The sequence below is a fragment of the Psittacula echo genome (assembly GCF_963264785.1).
Source record: "Psittacula echo genome assembly, chromosome: 18".
Lineage (NCBI taxonomy): Eukaryota > Metazoa > Chordata > Aves > Psittaciformes > Psittacidae > Psittacula > Psittacula echo.
In genome coordinates, this window is record NC_137754.1 from 4,528,957 (window position 1) to 4,544,989 (window position 16,033).

At 44.5% G+C, this 16,033-nt stretch overlaps 2 protein-coding genes across 2 annotated transcripts in view; one reads left to right on the plus strand and one right to left on the minus strand.

Moving 5' to 3' along the window:
* Positions 1–2,546: 2,546 nt before the first annotated feature.
* On the plus strand, positions 2,547–3,662 carry KCNJ1 (potassium inwardly rectifying channel subfamily J member 1; the record flags this gene model as incomplete). Its single annotated transcript, XM_080631527.1, has 1 exon — positions 2,547–3,662. The coding sequence occupies one exon, from the start codon at positions 2,547–2,549 to the stop codon at positions 3,660–3,662; it is 1,116 nt and encodes a 371-aa protein (XP_080487653.1).
* Positions 3,663–12,629: 8,967 nt separating this feature from the next.
* The window catches only part of FLI1 (Fli-1 proto-oncogene, ETS transcription factor), a 65,365-nt gene continuing 61,961 nt past the window's right edge, over positions 12,630–16,033 (minus strand). The window contains exon 8 of the mRNA XM_080631556.1: positions 12,630–15,157. Coding sequence (XP_080487682.1) covers positions 14,628–15,157 — 530 coding nt within the window. The 3' untranslated portion in view covers positions 12,630–14,627. The remainder of the gene's footprint in view (positions 15,158–16,033) is intronic.

Genomic DNA, 16,033 nt, shown 5'->3' on the forward strand with positions numbered 1-16,033 from the left:
TTTAAGTGCTATATTATACAACTCGCTTTATATAATCTCTGGGCAGTCTCTGATCTACTCGTAGCATGCTTAGACAGAAGAGAATTTTCCTCCTCCTGAAGCACATCAGCACACTTCAGTTGTGTGTGGGAGCAAGAAAGATTTGTTGAAGGGAGAATTCCTTTGTCATCCTGCTTGAAGAAGGGTGTAATTCTTCTGCTTCTTTGATCTATTTGGGGGTAGCTTAAGCCAGGCTTGTAAAACAGCCTCTGAAGTGTGCAGTTCAGATTTAAGGAGGCAGGAAAAGAAGGGTAAGGTTGGAGCTCTATTTCCAGTCTGATAACCATGCTGATCAGCATGCTCTCTTCTGTCATTATCACCTTTGAATTGTACCTCCCAATCCTTGGTATGCACATGCAGGGTTTGATGGACAGGCTGAGGCATCCCAGCATTTCACACAGGATTCTGGTCATGACTGTGTTCATGTTGTCGCAGGAAAGGACAAAATGCCTGTGACAGCTGTGAAGCCATATGGCTTTGCACAACACGAGTGGTAGAAGTTAAGCAGTGGAAAACTTCTCTGCATAGTGCATTGCATGAGAATATTTAACTTGTGCTCGAACTATGCATTAACATGAACATATTAAAAGCACGTCAGGAAAATAAAACTTGAGGATTGTTTAGAGAGTGACCTCTTTGCCCCCTTCCTGGGATATGTGCTTAAAGTTTAACCTTTGCCAGCTACATTCGCAACCAGTAAATGTAACAGCAAAAGCTTAAAACAGTGAACAGCTACATTACAACAAGAGTGACCTTCATTTTTTTTATCCTCATTTTAATGAGCAGAGAACCGTGATTTCAGGCCAAGTACAGAAAAGCAGCAACTGCATGAGACAAAGTCATTCTCAAGGCTGCTGCCACAAACAAGGACATCAAACAAAGAATTTACTTCTGGCTTTACCAAATGTAATTAATTTGTACTTAGACTTCATCACTGGCAATTTAATATGTTCCCTTTGCCACCCATTGTCATATCTAAAGGTATTCTCTGGCTGCTGTTAATGATGTCTAATGGAAGTTTAGTTTAGTTGGCTACAATATCAGGCAGCTTCTCCAAATTAATTTAGATGCCTACAGAGTAAAATGACTCTGCCAAGCAGCAGCTCTCATCCCCACGGTTGCTTTATGGAGGGCAGTGGACCCTCACAGAGTGCAAATGCTTCCTTCACTGTCAGTCAGGAGTCAGCTGTACAACTGGCACAGGCAGTTATCTAACACTGAAATTGCTTTAGTAAAATGAGACAAATTTCACACTACATAACTCACACCAGTATGTCTAATCCACTACACGCCTGTGGGTTATCCCCATTCTGGAGATATAAAGTTAGGGCTTAAGGGAGCTAAACTACTCTCGCCACAGATATTCCAGCACATTACTACCCCTGAAATCAAGTAAAATTAGGGCAGCGCATTTGACAACTGTTTGAGCCTCAGCACTTTGCTCCTAGCCAAAAAGGAAGCCTGGGTGGGGCAGCGATATGATGCAGGGTTTTAGGTAAGAGTTGTAGCTTGACTGAAAACATCATTCCTAAGGGCTGTTTCCCAATAAAAGGCTGTGTCACCTTCTATTGGGAAGGGTAATGCAGCTGTAAAGTGACAGTAGCAAACAACTACAAAGCCCCCAGCGCCTCCTATCTGAGATGCGCTCAAGTCCAGGTCCTTCTAAAGAAAACATCATCCATAGCAAACGTAGGTCACCAAAACGGTCAGGTCTCTGCATGTCTGAGGACACTACCCTTAGACACAGGAAACTCAGAATATCCTTTGCGTGAGACTGCAGTGGGACTATTTTCCATTCAAGTGGTTAATTTCAGTTGTTTTTAAGCAGAAATCTGGTGTCCAAATTAAAACCTAGATGAGCACAGCAGGCAACCTCTAACCTGCCAGTGGATCAGCCTCTCCCAAGGCCTGCATGTCTGAGTCATGCTAAGACAGGCAATTTTCCCAGTGGAGGTTGATCCAAATTTGAGTCTGAACACATCTGTAGTATTTTCTCCATCACTGTTTCTTATTCCCTGGGTCTCTTGTTAACATGGCCAAGCATAAAGAACAAAATGAATAGGGACACAGAGCTACCCTTTCCTTTAAGGATAGATCGCTGAATCTGATCCTTTAGTCTTCACATTATCTTCTAAAAGGCATCAAGACCGCCACAAAATCCAGCCGCTCCCCATCAGTTCTCCCAATGTATTATGTCCGTGACAGCTACCTGCTTCTCTGTGCCTCCTCCTACTCAACTAAGCAGAGGACAATATTAACAGTTGACTGAGCAAGGGAAAACAATAACTTTTTGCTGGAATGCTCCTTAGGCAAGAAACTGGTACTTTCCTCATCTACTTACTGGAACTTTTCCCCACCAGCTGAGGGAAAACATGCAAATCCTTTTTCCTAAACAAGTGTCTTGGGACATCATCAGACTTTGCTTCTTGCCTGCAGGTATAAACGAAACCTGCATTACCCATAACCTTTATTCTCTCTTACTTTCCAGAACACTACCAGCAGAGGGAATGTTCAGCTACCTCCGGAAACGCTTTGCCAGCCACATCAGAGAACGGAGCCGGCGAAGAGCGAGGCTTGTCTCTAAAGATGGAAGGTGTAACATAGAGTTTGGCAACGTAGAACAGTCAAGGTTTGTCTTTTTGATTGATATATGGACAACTATCCTGGATCTCAGATGGAGATACAAAATGACTATCTTCATTTCAGCATTCTTAGGCAGCTGGTTTCTGTTTGGTCTCCTCTGGTATGTCGTGGCATACATACACAAAGACCTGCCAGAATTCAACCCTTCCATAAATCACACCCCCTGTGTTGACAATATCAATGGCCTCACTTCAGCTTTCCTGTTCTCCTTGGAGACCCAGGTAACCATCGGTTATGGCTTCAGATGTGTCACAGAGCAGTGTGCCACTGCCATTTTCCTGCTCATCTTCCAGTCCATCTTGGGGGTGATCATCAATTCTTTTATGTGTGGTGCCATCCTGGCCAAGATATCGAGGTCTAAAAACCGGGCTAAGACCATCACCTTCAGCAAGAACGCTGTCATCAGCAAACGTGGTGGGAAGCTCTGCCTCCTTATTCGGGTAGCAAACCTCAGGAAGAGCCTGCTGATTGGCAGTCACATCTATGGAAAGCTTCTCAAGACCACCATCACCCCAGAAGGAGAAACAATCATTTTGGACCAGGTCAACATAGAATTTGTAGTTGATGCTGGCAATGAAAATCTCTTTTTCATTTCCCCATTAACTATTTATCATATCATAGATAAAAACAGCCCATTCTTCCATATGGCAGCAGAAACCATTCTACAGCAAGATTTTGAACTGGTGGTGTTTTTAGATGGCACTGTTGAAGCCACAAGCGCTACCTGCCAAGTGAGGACATCCTACATTCCAGAGGAGGTGCTCTGGGGTTACCGCTTTGCTCCCATTGTGTCCAAGACCAAAGAAGGGAAATACAGAGTAGACTTCCAGAATTTCAGCAAGACAGTGGCTGTGGAGACTCCCCACTGCGCCTTCTGTCTCTACAATGAGAAAGAAGCTAAAGCCAAAGAGAAGAAAGGTTATGACAATCCTGGGTTTGTCTTGTCAGAAGTTAGCGAAACAAGTGACACTAAAATGTAGTTCCAGATATTCGTGGGACAGTAGCGTTGTTCATAATGAATTCAGTCTTGAGAGGATTAATAACTTAGTAAAACAGAAAAGAACACAGGCTTGGTTTTACTCTAAAACAGCATTTATCTTCTCAAAAGCTTCAAATCAAAGGGTAACAGAATACCAGTGATCGCCAGAACACTATGTATTTCATAGAATTTCTATTTTTATACCAATGGGACATTTTATGAAGCTGCTATGTTGGAATGCCTAACTCACTTAAGTTCCCAGAGGCAGGCAAGTCTGTTAAAAAGCCTGAAAAGATGGAGAGAAACTTTAGGACATGTTAAAGACATAGCTGTTGGAACAGGAATATGAAAAGGGGAGGCAGAAGGCAAAGCTATCGCAACCTATGAGACTTAGGAGCCAAAACCTCAACAGATGTATATTTCTGGTTGCCAAAGTATCTATGAAAGCAGACTCTCTGGCTCTGGAATACTTGAGCACTTTTGAACACTTTGAAACTATCCCTTCTTTTTTTGAAGGCTGGTACATCTACCAAAATGGAGCATTATGGGATGGTGCATGCTGGTGAAGCTAGGAAAGATGAAGCTTGGGCCATTCTGCTGCATCTAAAACTCTAAAATATGACTTCTCTCCTGTGAAAGCCCTAGATTCCTTCAGGGAAAAATAGCCAAATGGAAACTGAAAGTGAAAAAACAAGGAGAAGCAGAGACCTGCTATGGGAGAAGAGGAATTTTGCGGCTTATTCCTGTGTCACTTCAGATACTCTTCTTTCACTTCCCCAGGAGATGGCTAACTGTGAAACTGGGAAACATCTGAAGCCAGAAAGAAGGGGAGGTGAAGAACACGCTGCTTCACATCTGGCAGGAAAGCATCCACTGGAAAGAGAGAGGAAATTCCCAGCTCTAGATGTATCCACACTGCAAACACAGATTATCTTTTCCTTTGAAGCACAAAGGTCTTGTTAAAACAAAAACACAGCAATGGAGCCTCCCACCAACAGTGGCTTCACATTTAGTTCCAAACCATCCCTCTCACCACAGCAAGATGTGCATCCTTACAGGAAACAAGTCCTGCTCAGTGTCAGCTAAGCAGTGGTGAACATTTTGGGGTATGATTGTTGACATCAAAGTTTCAAATGCAACAAGAAGCTTCAGTAACTTCTTGGTGAACTTCCACTTCCTCACAGCCTTTTCTCCCCCCTCCAACTATTTCTTCTGCTGAGAGTCCAAGTGGCAGACCAAAGGAAGAGGTTTTGGGGGAACCCTTCCCAATGATGTAATGCAGCTCATCTGCTTTCAACGCTGTGGTAAAATGGAAGTGCCTTTTTAAACGCTGCTGGACTGAGCAGTTTTATAATTGAACAGGTCAAATTATGACAAGACAAAGTTATTTTGCTAACGAACATAATGTGAGCATGGAAATCAAACTCCGGGAACCGAGAGCGTTCAGGTCTCAGTCCCAGTGTATTATCAACTCCTTTGTTGGTTCAGAACAAATCACTTCAGTACATATCTCAGATTTGGCATCTGTAACATGGGACAGAAAGTACTTACACTGTACAGAGAATAATGTTATGAACACTTATGCCACTAAAGCACTTTAAAAGCCAATTCTCAACAGTCTCAATCTTTCCTCTCTTCCATGTGTCACTGTTACACCCTTCACTTCTAGATGAAAAGGTCAGCGCAGAGTTCTGTTCTCATCACACATCAGTTACTGGAAATGGCTGCACTATGGCTGGAACTATAGAATGCTTGAACCAGCAGCTAACACGTTCAAGGTCATTCACATGTTATAAGTGTACTGGTCTTGAAACCTTGCAAACTAATGCTGTCAACTGAAAAAGTACTTTTATAGGCCCAACCACCACAGCATTGGAGCCCCTCCAACCATCAGTGTATCTTGGAAGGGCAGTTGTGCCATCCTCCACTCCGAATGGCACACCAAACTGTGGTGAATGGCCATCTGTAGAAATCTAGGAGGGAGCAGTGAAGTGAAATGGAGTCTCAAGAGCCCCAGGCTTGTCTGAACCAAAAGGCTACTATGCTGCTCAGTCCTTCCAGAGCTGCTCTACATTTCCTTTCTAGGCTTCCTGTACAGTTGTCCTGTGAGCGATTTCCCTAGAAAGCAGTACTGTCAGGACTCCAGGATTTCAAGTTACCTCTTACCCCCAGGAGGAAAGATACACCAAAATGCCCTTAATAGAAGCAGAAAGATGATCTTCACTGTACAGAAAAGCAAGTCAATGGGAAATCCCTTTAAAAGGTCAAACCCAGGTATGCAGTGAAGAGACAGGAAAGATTCCCATTTTCTTTAAGTAAAGCTGGTTTGGGATATTCATAAACAAACAAATCCTACTCCAATGCCTGTCTGACAGGTGGTGTACACCTCCAGAGTTCAAAGGGTCCCTAAACAACACATTTTCAGGCACCGCCTTCAGAAAGCCACCTCAAAATCCCAAACCTCCAAGTTCTTCATGACACAGCTTTTTAACTGTTTGTTCTGTGTCACTACAGCACAAGTGCATCTCTAGAAGCCCTAAGTGCTGCCACAACTCAAGTAGAATATGCTTGATCTCACTGTAAGGATGAGTACCGGCTGCTCACTCTATTGGGACAGTTGCACCTGCCTCAAACACTGTTGTGCTGCCTACCATAGGGGAAGGGTGGCTGTATTATTACACATGTTCTGGCATTACAGAGGGGGAACTGGCTATTGCATGAACAGAGAAGATATGAGGGGGACAGATCCAAAGGTGACAAGGCCATGGCTGGGAGGATCATACCGGCACCTAACTGGGAATCTCGGAACAAAGCCCTCATCCCTCCCGTCAGCCTCCTGCTGACTGTCACTCCAGGAAACGCCTGCCAGCCCTGCACCAGGCAGGAGATAGAGCTCTGCAGTCAGAGCCCAGCAGCAAGAGAACAATGAGTGGAATTTCCTCTTTCTGTCCAGAGAGGGTTGTTTGTCACCACAGAGATAAAGGCTCACAGCAGGGAGAAAGGGTTTATCGGGAGACATGTGGCACACGGGGCCGCTCAGGACAGACTCCATAGGAAATCTATTCTGGGGGCTGTCACCCCTGCTGCCATTAAAAGAAAGTTCAGTTGAGAGGATGAAAATAAACTTAATCTTGCTGAGCAGAAGTGGCTGGAGGGAACCACAGACCCGATACTGGAAACAAAGCCCTTTTCTACATCTGAAGCCTTCGGGTTCTCTTCTCTCTCCCTGTCTGTCCATACTGCCCCAGCAGCAATTAGCCCTTTCAGCATGGAATATGGAGGCCAACAGCCTACCCAATACAAAGCAAAGGACTGAAGAGAAAGTCCTGTCTCTTCTTCTTCAGAAGAAGTCAGACCATGTACTTATTGCGAGATTAAGGTTGTGGAAGTGTCAGCCAAGCAGCTAGGCTTGGGAATAATGTGTCTGCACTAAACTTAATTTATCTTCTCATTTCACAAACAACATGTTTCTTCTACTGTATTTATTTTAAACATTCATTCAAGCTGTGCATAATATTTCAATCATTTTGAAATGGATTTGTCCTCCTGCTGGCAAATGAATAAGGCATCCTGCTGACTGCTGGAGAAAGGGCCATGAATTAAAGTCACTGCTTTTAGTAAGCTGACATGTGCTAGTTAGCTGCCTCCACGCCGCCTTTGGTAGTAACTGGTGAAAAGAGACCCCTAAATCCCACTCCTCCCAATGACTTGCATTGTTGGAATGTGGCAGACCACTGCTAACTAGCTCCCAGCAACAACTGCCCCGATAAGTTCTGCATGTACACACTTCCTTGTAAAGTCAGCTACTCACCCATAAACAAATCAGCAGCATGCAAAGCCCTGACTAGTGAGAGCAGCTGAGGTGTCACATCCTCTTTCCTCTCCCCAGGCAGCAAACTGATGTGGTTAGACTCATGCAAATTCAGCCGGGAAGAGCCTTTATTTCCCCTTCCCTTTTATTTTGCCCCCTCCAATTCACCCCCGCCTTGAGCTGTCCTGGTGCTGGCCCAATTCCTGTTCCCCACACAAGCGGGGAGAAACCACAGCACAAGGAATGTGAGCAGAGCCCCTGCTGCAGCAGGGACAGGGGAAGCTGAGGAGGTTCCTAAACTCTCTGGTCAGTGTGTGTGCCTACAGCTTCTCACTGCAGCCTGCCCTAAATCACATAGACAATGTCAGTGAGGAAGGCTAAAGGCCCCTCTACTCGGCTGCTGGAATACACACCATGTCTCGTGAGGCCAAGATGACATTCCTGTGGTGGAAGCATCTGCAGGGGAAACTTGGGACTTGAACAAACTCACTGCTACACAAGACACATTCTTCCTGCTGCAGGGACAAGCAAGGGGAGGCTGGAAATGAGACAAATCGCACTTCGCAACTCGTTTTAGCCACACTTAAGCATTGGGAAGCATTAAAACCCAAGCGAGATGACCGGATCCCAAGCGAGCTTTGCAGGGGCAAAGTCACGGCATTATTCTATTAGGACAACCCACTCCCGAGGCGGGTTAGGATGCTAGAGACCACGCAGGGGTGCTATCGGGGGGATGCGAAGGATCCCCTACCGTGTCTTCTGCCTTGCTGCCGCTGGATGGCAGCCCCTTACCTCCGTATGAGCTGCGCCGCTCCAGCTCCGCGCACGCAGCAACCCTCGGCAGGGCGGCGAACCGAGCAATGCGAGCTATGGCAGCCTTGAAAGCGCAAAGCCAGGATTTATTGGGGCTGTTCCTTGTTTTATTACACAAAGTTTAATGCATTTAGTGACTTGCTTTTGGCATGAGCTCCGCTGGCTGGATATATTTAGCCACTTCACAGAAGTGTTGGGAGACTGAAACTCGCTGCAGTGAATTCAGAGGTGATGTGGAAGTGGAGGGTTGGGGGCTGTAAACATCTAAAGCACCCTCAGCAGAGACTGCAGTTAGGTGGGGAGAGTTAGGAACAGCAAGGCTGGGTCTGGGGAGACCTGTACTCCACAGGCAACCCTTCTGTCGCTTCAAGCAAGTCACCACTCTCTGCCTTGAGCCTCAGTTTCCCCAGCATTAACGAAAGCAGCCACACAGGCCACCTAGGGAAAGCTGAGAGTTCCAGCTCTCTGTTAGTTTTGCAACAGTGCCCAAAAGCATCTGCTCAGATGAAGCTCCCCTTGGATTTGGAAGTGTTCCTGGTACATTACCGAGCCTACAGACACTCACACAAAGGATTCACTTCTATAGAGCCATTTTATCTCTTGACAATATCTAGAAGCCCAAATCACATCCATACCTTCGTGCTCCTATGCCAGGAGCTTTGCCAACAACTCCAAAGCCCCCGATCCCTGCTCCTCCAAAACACTGAGAGGACAGAGCCCAGCCCAGAGCTTTGTGAGGTTCCCACATAGACAGCTGCAGTACACACACACCCCCAGAAGTTTCTTACCCTCCACCTCTCACTTGTTTCAGCTTAACGCTATGGTACATCAGCCCTACAGGCCTTGGGGGTGACAGAAAACCTAAGGGTGAGGTGGTCAGGTTATGGCAGGTACCACCTTCCAACAGCCAGAGCACAACCAGCAGACACACAGAGACAGAAAACCCACCTTGTGCTCCCCAAGGGCTGGAGCTGCTGCTCATCCCCACTTGTGGTGTGATGTGTCTCCACCAGCCTGTAGCAGAGGAGACTCCTTTGACTTGCACATCGGGCTTTGCAGCAGCAGGGAAGTTAAAGTAGCTCCAGGATCAGACTTTACAGCTCCAGGAGACAGCAAGTTAACAAAAAGCCAAAGTAAATAACAAGTTCGAAGCAGTTCCTGGAAAGGAAGAAGCAAGCTCTTGTGTTGAAATAGCTGCACATTAAACCTCTAGAGGCCCTGGGTCATCCTTCCTCCTTCAGCAATACAACTCGAAATAAAAAATAACCTACCTCCATCCTTTTTTGCCTGCTCCTAAACAAAGAGCATCTAACTGCCCTACTCTAAGAGAGCCTCCCCTACCCCAAAACCTTCCTACTTATCTGCTGCAGCTGTTTATACTGATTGAAGGGTCTGTTCAGGTGTAAACAATGACTATCACAATCACACCTGTTTGCACAGTGCCCCATTACACGTGCAGGGATTTCTACCTCTGTAGATGAAACAAATCACTACACGCAAGGTAAATGACATGTTGCGTGGAATTCTTTGTGTGACCTTAGTTGTCTCCTAGTTCTTTTCTAACAGGATGGAAAAGTCTGAGTTTTATTTGCCAGGAGTTCTGCTTTTACAAATGCGAATCGTAACATGGATGTTATGCTAGGTATCGTGCAAAAGTCCACAAATAGGGTCTTTGAAGTGAATTTATAAACCCCAGTCCCCTTACAGCTCTAATTAACACCAAATGCAGCAATGCTCAGTTTGATGTGGGAGAGCATCCTTTGTTAGGAAGCAGGCTGAAGTCGAACAAACTCATTTCACAGAGGTCATTAAAAATACTCTATCTGCCCAGCAAAGCAGCCAGTAAATGGCTATTATTGTAATAGTGCAACAAAGCAAAGCTGGCTCCTTTAACCTGGAATTTATGGACCAATGGCTCTTTTCTGCTGGTGGAAGGGGTGGGAAACAGCAGGTAGGTTCATCTGTAATTAAACATATGTTTAATACAAAGCTTCACCATAGTCATTTGCTCTCATTGTGAATGGTAAGAATAACATGAGATATTACTAGACAAGTCCAGTTTCACATCAAATATTTGCACCAACAGAATTTATGGCAAACGTCCCATGTGGCTGACATCCCATGAGTTCTGGAGTAGGCTTGTTGGGCAGCAGTATGAGAAATGCTTCCACCTCTTTGCTAATGGGAAGGTCCTGGCATGTGGAAATCCCTTTTCCTTGCATTAGATACATGCTGGATATCTGCAGCTGTTTGGAAATTCACCCTCTGGGTACAACTCTTAGGTATATAAAAGCAGTTAAGCTGCTAGAGGATGGGTTCTGGCATCCAGGGATTATAGGCAATATCTGTTTATAGGAGGTGAAATGTAAAGCTCATTCTAGTTTGGCATATTTAAGCTAGATCCCATTCCCTGTTTGAGCTTGGGGAGGAGAACAGAAATACTGGGTGAATACTCCATCACTAGAAATCAATAGCTAAATTACCACTGCTTTCAATGAGAGCTGAGCTTCCTGGTGAGGTTTGAATTCTGAACTTCAATGCAGAGAAGGTTTTCTGCCATCCCTGTTGACTCACAGCTCACAACCACGTGATCCCAGCCATCTGTTTGGTAACTTTTCTGACTTAAGCCTGAAATATTTGAGCTCCATCTGCCTTCTCCTGGGAAAAGCAAGAAGTAGCATTAGTACCATCAAATTCCTTGTTGTCCCAGAAACGTGGGTTGTGAGGGGGGATCCCCCTGTTATCACCCCTAAAGCTTCCAAGATGGCAAAGTCGGGCTGCTATCAGGGTACAGGTGTGCTGCTCCCATCTGTGTGTTATTACTTGTCCTTTACCTGAGGAATGGAATAATAAGCTCTTATGAAAGAGCCAAAAGGTGCCTGGGAAGTGCCTCACCAGTCTGAGGCTGTCTGGCAGACTGATGTGAGATCTCTTTGCTCCAAGATCTCTTTATTCCATGGGAATGCAGCCCGCTGTATGCAGCAAACTACCTAAAGCTGAATATTAACAAATCCTAGCAAAGATTAATACCACCAAGTACCCTGAAGAGAAGCATTGAAAGGAAACACAAAGGAGCTGTCCTATGGATGCTGCTGATCACCTTCCACCTCAGTCTGGGCTCCTTTGAGATGTTCCAAGTTGGGAACAGACACTTCCTAAATCGCTGGTTGTTTTCAAGTCTTTTCACCAAGGATCCTGCTGGCCAAGTGCTGCTTTCAGACATCTTTGCACCCTGATAACCTGCAGATTCTGCCTTTTGACTTGTCTGTGCAACCCCAGTCTTCAGATGTTCCTATTCCTGGCAACTGGGCAGGCACACCATGTTCAAATAAACCAGTTGATATTTCTATTGATGATGCATAGCCAGGACGAATCTGGATAGAGCTATAGTAAAAACAATAGTGATAAGCAAAAAACCACTCGCTCTAATGACTAAATTGAGCAACTATGGCTGAGTACACAAAGGGAGCAGCTCTGTGGTGGTTGAACACACTCACATCACTCTTTTTCAGAGCCCAGGCTTGCTAATCAAGCCAGCGAAAGCTATTGTACTAGAAACCAAGCAACAAAAGGTTGTGTGTGGAGGAAGGAAATGGTGTGCTTGTGCAGTTATGTGTTTCTAAGGGTTTATCAAATCGGCAGAAAGATCAAGCTATCTCTCAGGACCACCGTGCGTCTGCAAAAATACAGGAAGTGCCTTTGCTTGACCTTTATACACAATCAGAAGATTCTTTGGCAGTGCTTGTTTGTGCAGCCTCTTACTCCATCTCAGGAGTGCTTTGGAGCACTGGCTTTCCCTGAGGTTTGGGGATAGGTGAGAAACATGAGCAGGCAGGCTGGTGATACATTCAGCATTGCACATCTACCTTGCGTCAATGGCTTCTCAAGCACTCTAAGGAGCAAAGAGATGGAGATGTCTGTTGGGGCAGTCATGGCTCCCAACACAGTGCTGGGACCCCATCACGGGGGCCTGCCACTGTCCTTGTGCAAGACACTTCACCTCCTCAAGCTTTGGCTGCTCTACCACCTTGTGTCTCTCCCTCTCTCTCTCCATGGACAAAAGATGGAGCCTGAATTTCGGATTTAGACACTTGAATAGCTGAATTCTGTCTGACAAACACCAGCTCCAGAGACATGGATTTTCTGGACTAAGAGGTTGATATTGTTTCATAGCGATAAGGATGGATTATAACTACTATGAAGCTGGTTTGCTTTCCTTTTTAGCTCTATTTAATTTAGAGGCAAAGATCATGCTTTATCTGCAGGTATGAGAGGGGAGGGAGAGAGTGGGACAATATGATGCCTTAGAGAAGAAAACCACCATTTATTTTGTCACATTTTTTTTTACATCATCCTCCTCATACAACAGTTTCATTGTAACACTTAATACAGTTTTTAAAAAAAAACCCCACCAAAATAGCTTGCAAAATTATATATATTTTAATATCCAAAAAGTACATTGCATATATATAGTAGCAAAAGCCCCATTTCAACGGGTAAGTTCTTCATACTTAGATTTTGCGATTATTGCAGTAATGTTACTTATAAACACCCCGAAAGCACTAAGACGTAAACTGATTAGCTCGATCTGATTTTTCCATTCTGTTAAATAATGGCATCAGTGCTTCTGTTTAAAGTTATGAGCAGACTATAACGTTCTGGTTTGAGGCTCCCGTCCTGCAATCAGATGCACATGGACCAAATCTTGTACCCACACAGAGTCCCAGAGGTTATGTCTAGATATTTGTGATCCTGTTAATTGGTTGCCAGTCAATACAAGTGAGCTAATAGGTTGTACATGGAAGTCTCACCCCCCCATAGACATCTGCTCTAAAACACAAATGCTTGTGGTTTACCCTTCTCGTTATGGCCGTTTGTGGATCATCAAATTAACATGCAAAATGAGAGATGGCTGAGAGGTTTTGAATGTTTAAACTGGAAATGAAAAGCCCTGGTGAGAGTTTTCCAAAAGGTGTTGGGGGAAATATTGGATAATTTTGTCAATGAAGTGGTTAAGATCTTTCCAAAGTTGAAGATTTTGGCGCAAAGAACCATTCAAACTGCTTAAACAGTTGCTGCTACATGCTTTCAATCTGCTTCAATGCAAACTAAGTGGAGTTAACTTGCAGCCAGGCCAATGCAAGAACAAACTCTCATCTAGACAGACCCAGGGAAATCTGGAAGGTTTCTGGCTACTTTGGGGGTCATTATGGATCCAATTGCAGGACCAAGGCTCTCCCCAACAGATACATTACTCCTGTCTTAATTTTTCTCTTCTTTTCTATTTTTTTTTTAGCAAAAAGTACAAAGCTCCAGCCCAAATGTACAGATTGAAAAGATGTACAAATTACATTAAAACAAAAACAAAAACAACCCACAAACAACTGAGCTGATAGGAACAAAAAAAACAACAAACCTGCATTTGTGACCGAGGTCAACTCGTTTTATTCACTCTTCCTTTTAAAACTGTGAGATATAGGGAAAAAAATAACTCTGCATAATTTATACAGTAATTTGCCTTCTGATTTGTTGACCCTTTGGATGACGGTCTGACAAACGCACAGCGTTCGCGAATCGGTAGCTTGTAGCGATCCCTAAGGCTCTGGCAGAGCTCAGGGGCCTGCTGTCATTTCTTTTCCTTCACTTTTGCTTTCAAGGAATGTCTGTGCTTGACATTAGGTTACTTTTTGTTCTGGTTGCTGCTGTTTCTGGAGTTAATACACAGTCTAATGAAGTTGTACACTCTAGAAAAGTTCCTTCAATGCCCTTTACTTCTTAAAATATACATGTACATATATATATACGAATATATATATATATATTTAATTTCCAGTTGGGTGAACATCCTCATCTGCCTTAAAGCTAAGATTCCAGTTGCGGTCCCCTGCAGCCCAATGTCCTCCACTGAATGGTCAAGTGTCCTACCCTCTCCACAGCGAGAAAAAACCCCATGTAGTCATCTTTTCCTACGACCCACACTTGGATCTATGTCTCATCAAAAGCCTTTGAATCCTGAAAAACTTCTCACATCAAAAAGCTAATTATCGTTCCAAGTAATGGCAAACAATCTTCATAGACAATTCCTACAGAGGACATAAGCATTAAAAACCAAAGAAAATGCAGAGTACTGGCCCAAAGAAGCATCCATCTCTCAGTTCAAGACACAAGAGGCAAAGTTACAAAAGTAAAAGGTTTGGTCCAGGAATAACCAATATCCAGTTTTAATTCTTCCCCAGAAAGGCCACAATTATCCATTAAGGGTCCCCCAAAACCCCATAAAAATCCCAGAAGTAAAGAAAAGGTCCAACCAGACTGATAAAGGCCACTTGAAGACAAAAGCATCTAGTAATAGCTGCCCAAGTGTGGCGATACATGGGCGTTGGGATGGCGAGGGACGTTGGGGTTTGGGTAAATGCTTCCTGCAGGGGAGGTCCAATAAGGTGAGGCTGCTCCAAAGAAACTGGATGATGTGACAGGCATAGAAGAGGGGTGCGGGGGTACAAAGTTCACCTTCTGCTGGTGGGCATGGTAAGACGGCATGTAGGAGAGATCTGATGGATACTTGTACATCGATGATTCAGTGGGATGAGGCTGAAGAGCCTGGGCAATGCCATGAAAGTCAAATTTGTAAGCATACCTTTTGCCATGCACTTTGGTCATAATGTTCTTATCATAGTAGTATCGGAGGGCTCGGCTCAGCTTGTCGTAATTCATGTTGGGCTTGCTTTTGCGTTCTCCCCAGCGCCGTGCCACTTCATCAGGGTCCGTCATCTTGAATTCCCCATTGGTCCCTTCCCACGTGATACAGCTGGCGTTGGAACTGTCCGACAGCAACTCCAGAAGGAACTGCCACAGTTGGATCTGCCCGCTCCCTGCGAGACACAAGCCAAAAAGGAAAGGAAATGACATTGTGTTTCCTGCTTAAAAGCAAAGACAAAGGCAGGAAACAGAAGGACTATCTCGATCTTTACTGGGAACTGCTCCTTCAAGCCTTAGAAAGCCCTACGTAGGAATGGATAAACTGTTCCCAGCAAACAAGTTAGTCAACCCTTTGTTCTGTTCGCGAGTTTGAGGTCAGATTAGATTTCATAATGGTCGCCTTTGGCCTTAAAATCTTGGGGCTATTCATAAACAGGCTTTTTCCCGAGCATACTGCTCTGCAAAATTCTTCAGGGTGTAGTTAACAGAGGATACTCCAACTCCTTGGTTTCTTACTGTTTTCCATGGATATTGTTTCGCATACCTACAGTTTTCTTTCCAGTTGGTGATCTGAGTAACATAAAACTATTTCTTCCCCAGACTAGGTAACTCCTGGTTTTATTTGGTGTGGTTATACTCACAGTAAAGAGCCATAAGAGGAAGTTTCCTTACCAGCATTCAACACATACAAGTTTCTTTAGTACAAGCAACATTCGCTCCAGGTCTCACTCCCTAAAGTCAGTTTTCTATGGATGATATTCTACAGCCAGTTATTACATGGTGACTTTCAGAGGTGTTTTGTGCCTTCCACTCAGCTAATCTATAGCAGACAGTGAAAAACTAACCTGTACTGCGAATCTTAGAGACCAGTATTGAAGTCCCCCATAAAACTCTCCTCAGGGAATGCTAGTTTTGGGTGAGAACATTCAGGATGGTGATTTTGTCCTGACAAAGATGATGTTGCACCACTTTCCTCACTTTTCTGTAAGGAGTTTTGCAAAAGCACTCATGAGAGCACAGCTACTATGGTCAATGTCTCTCATGGCTAC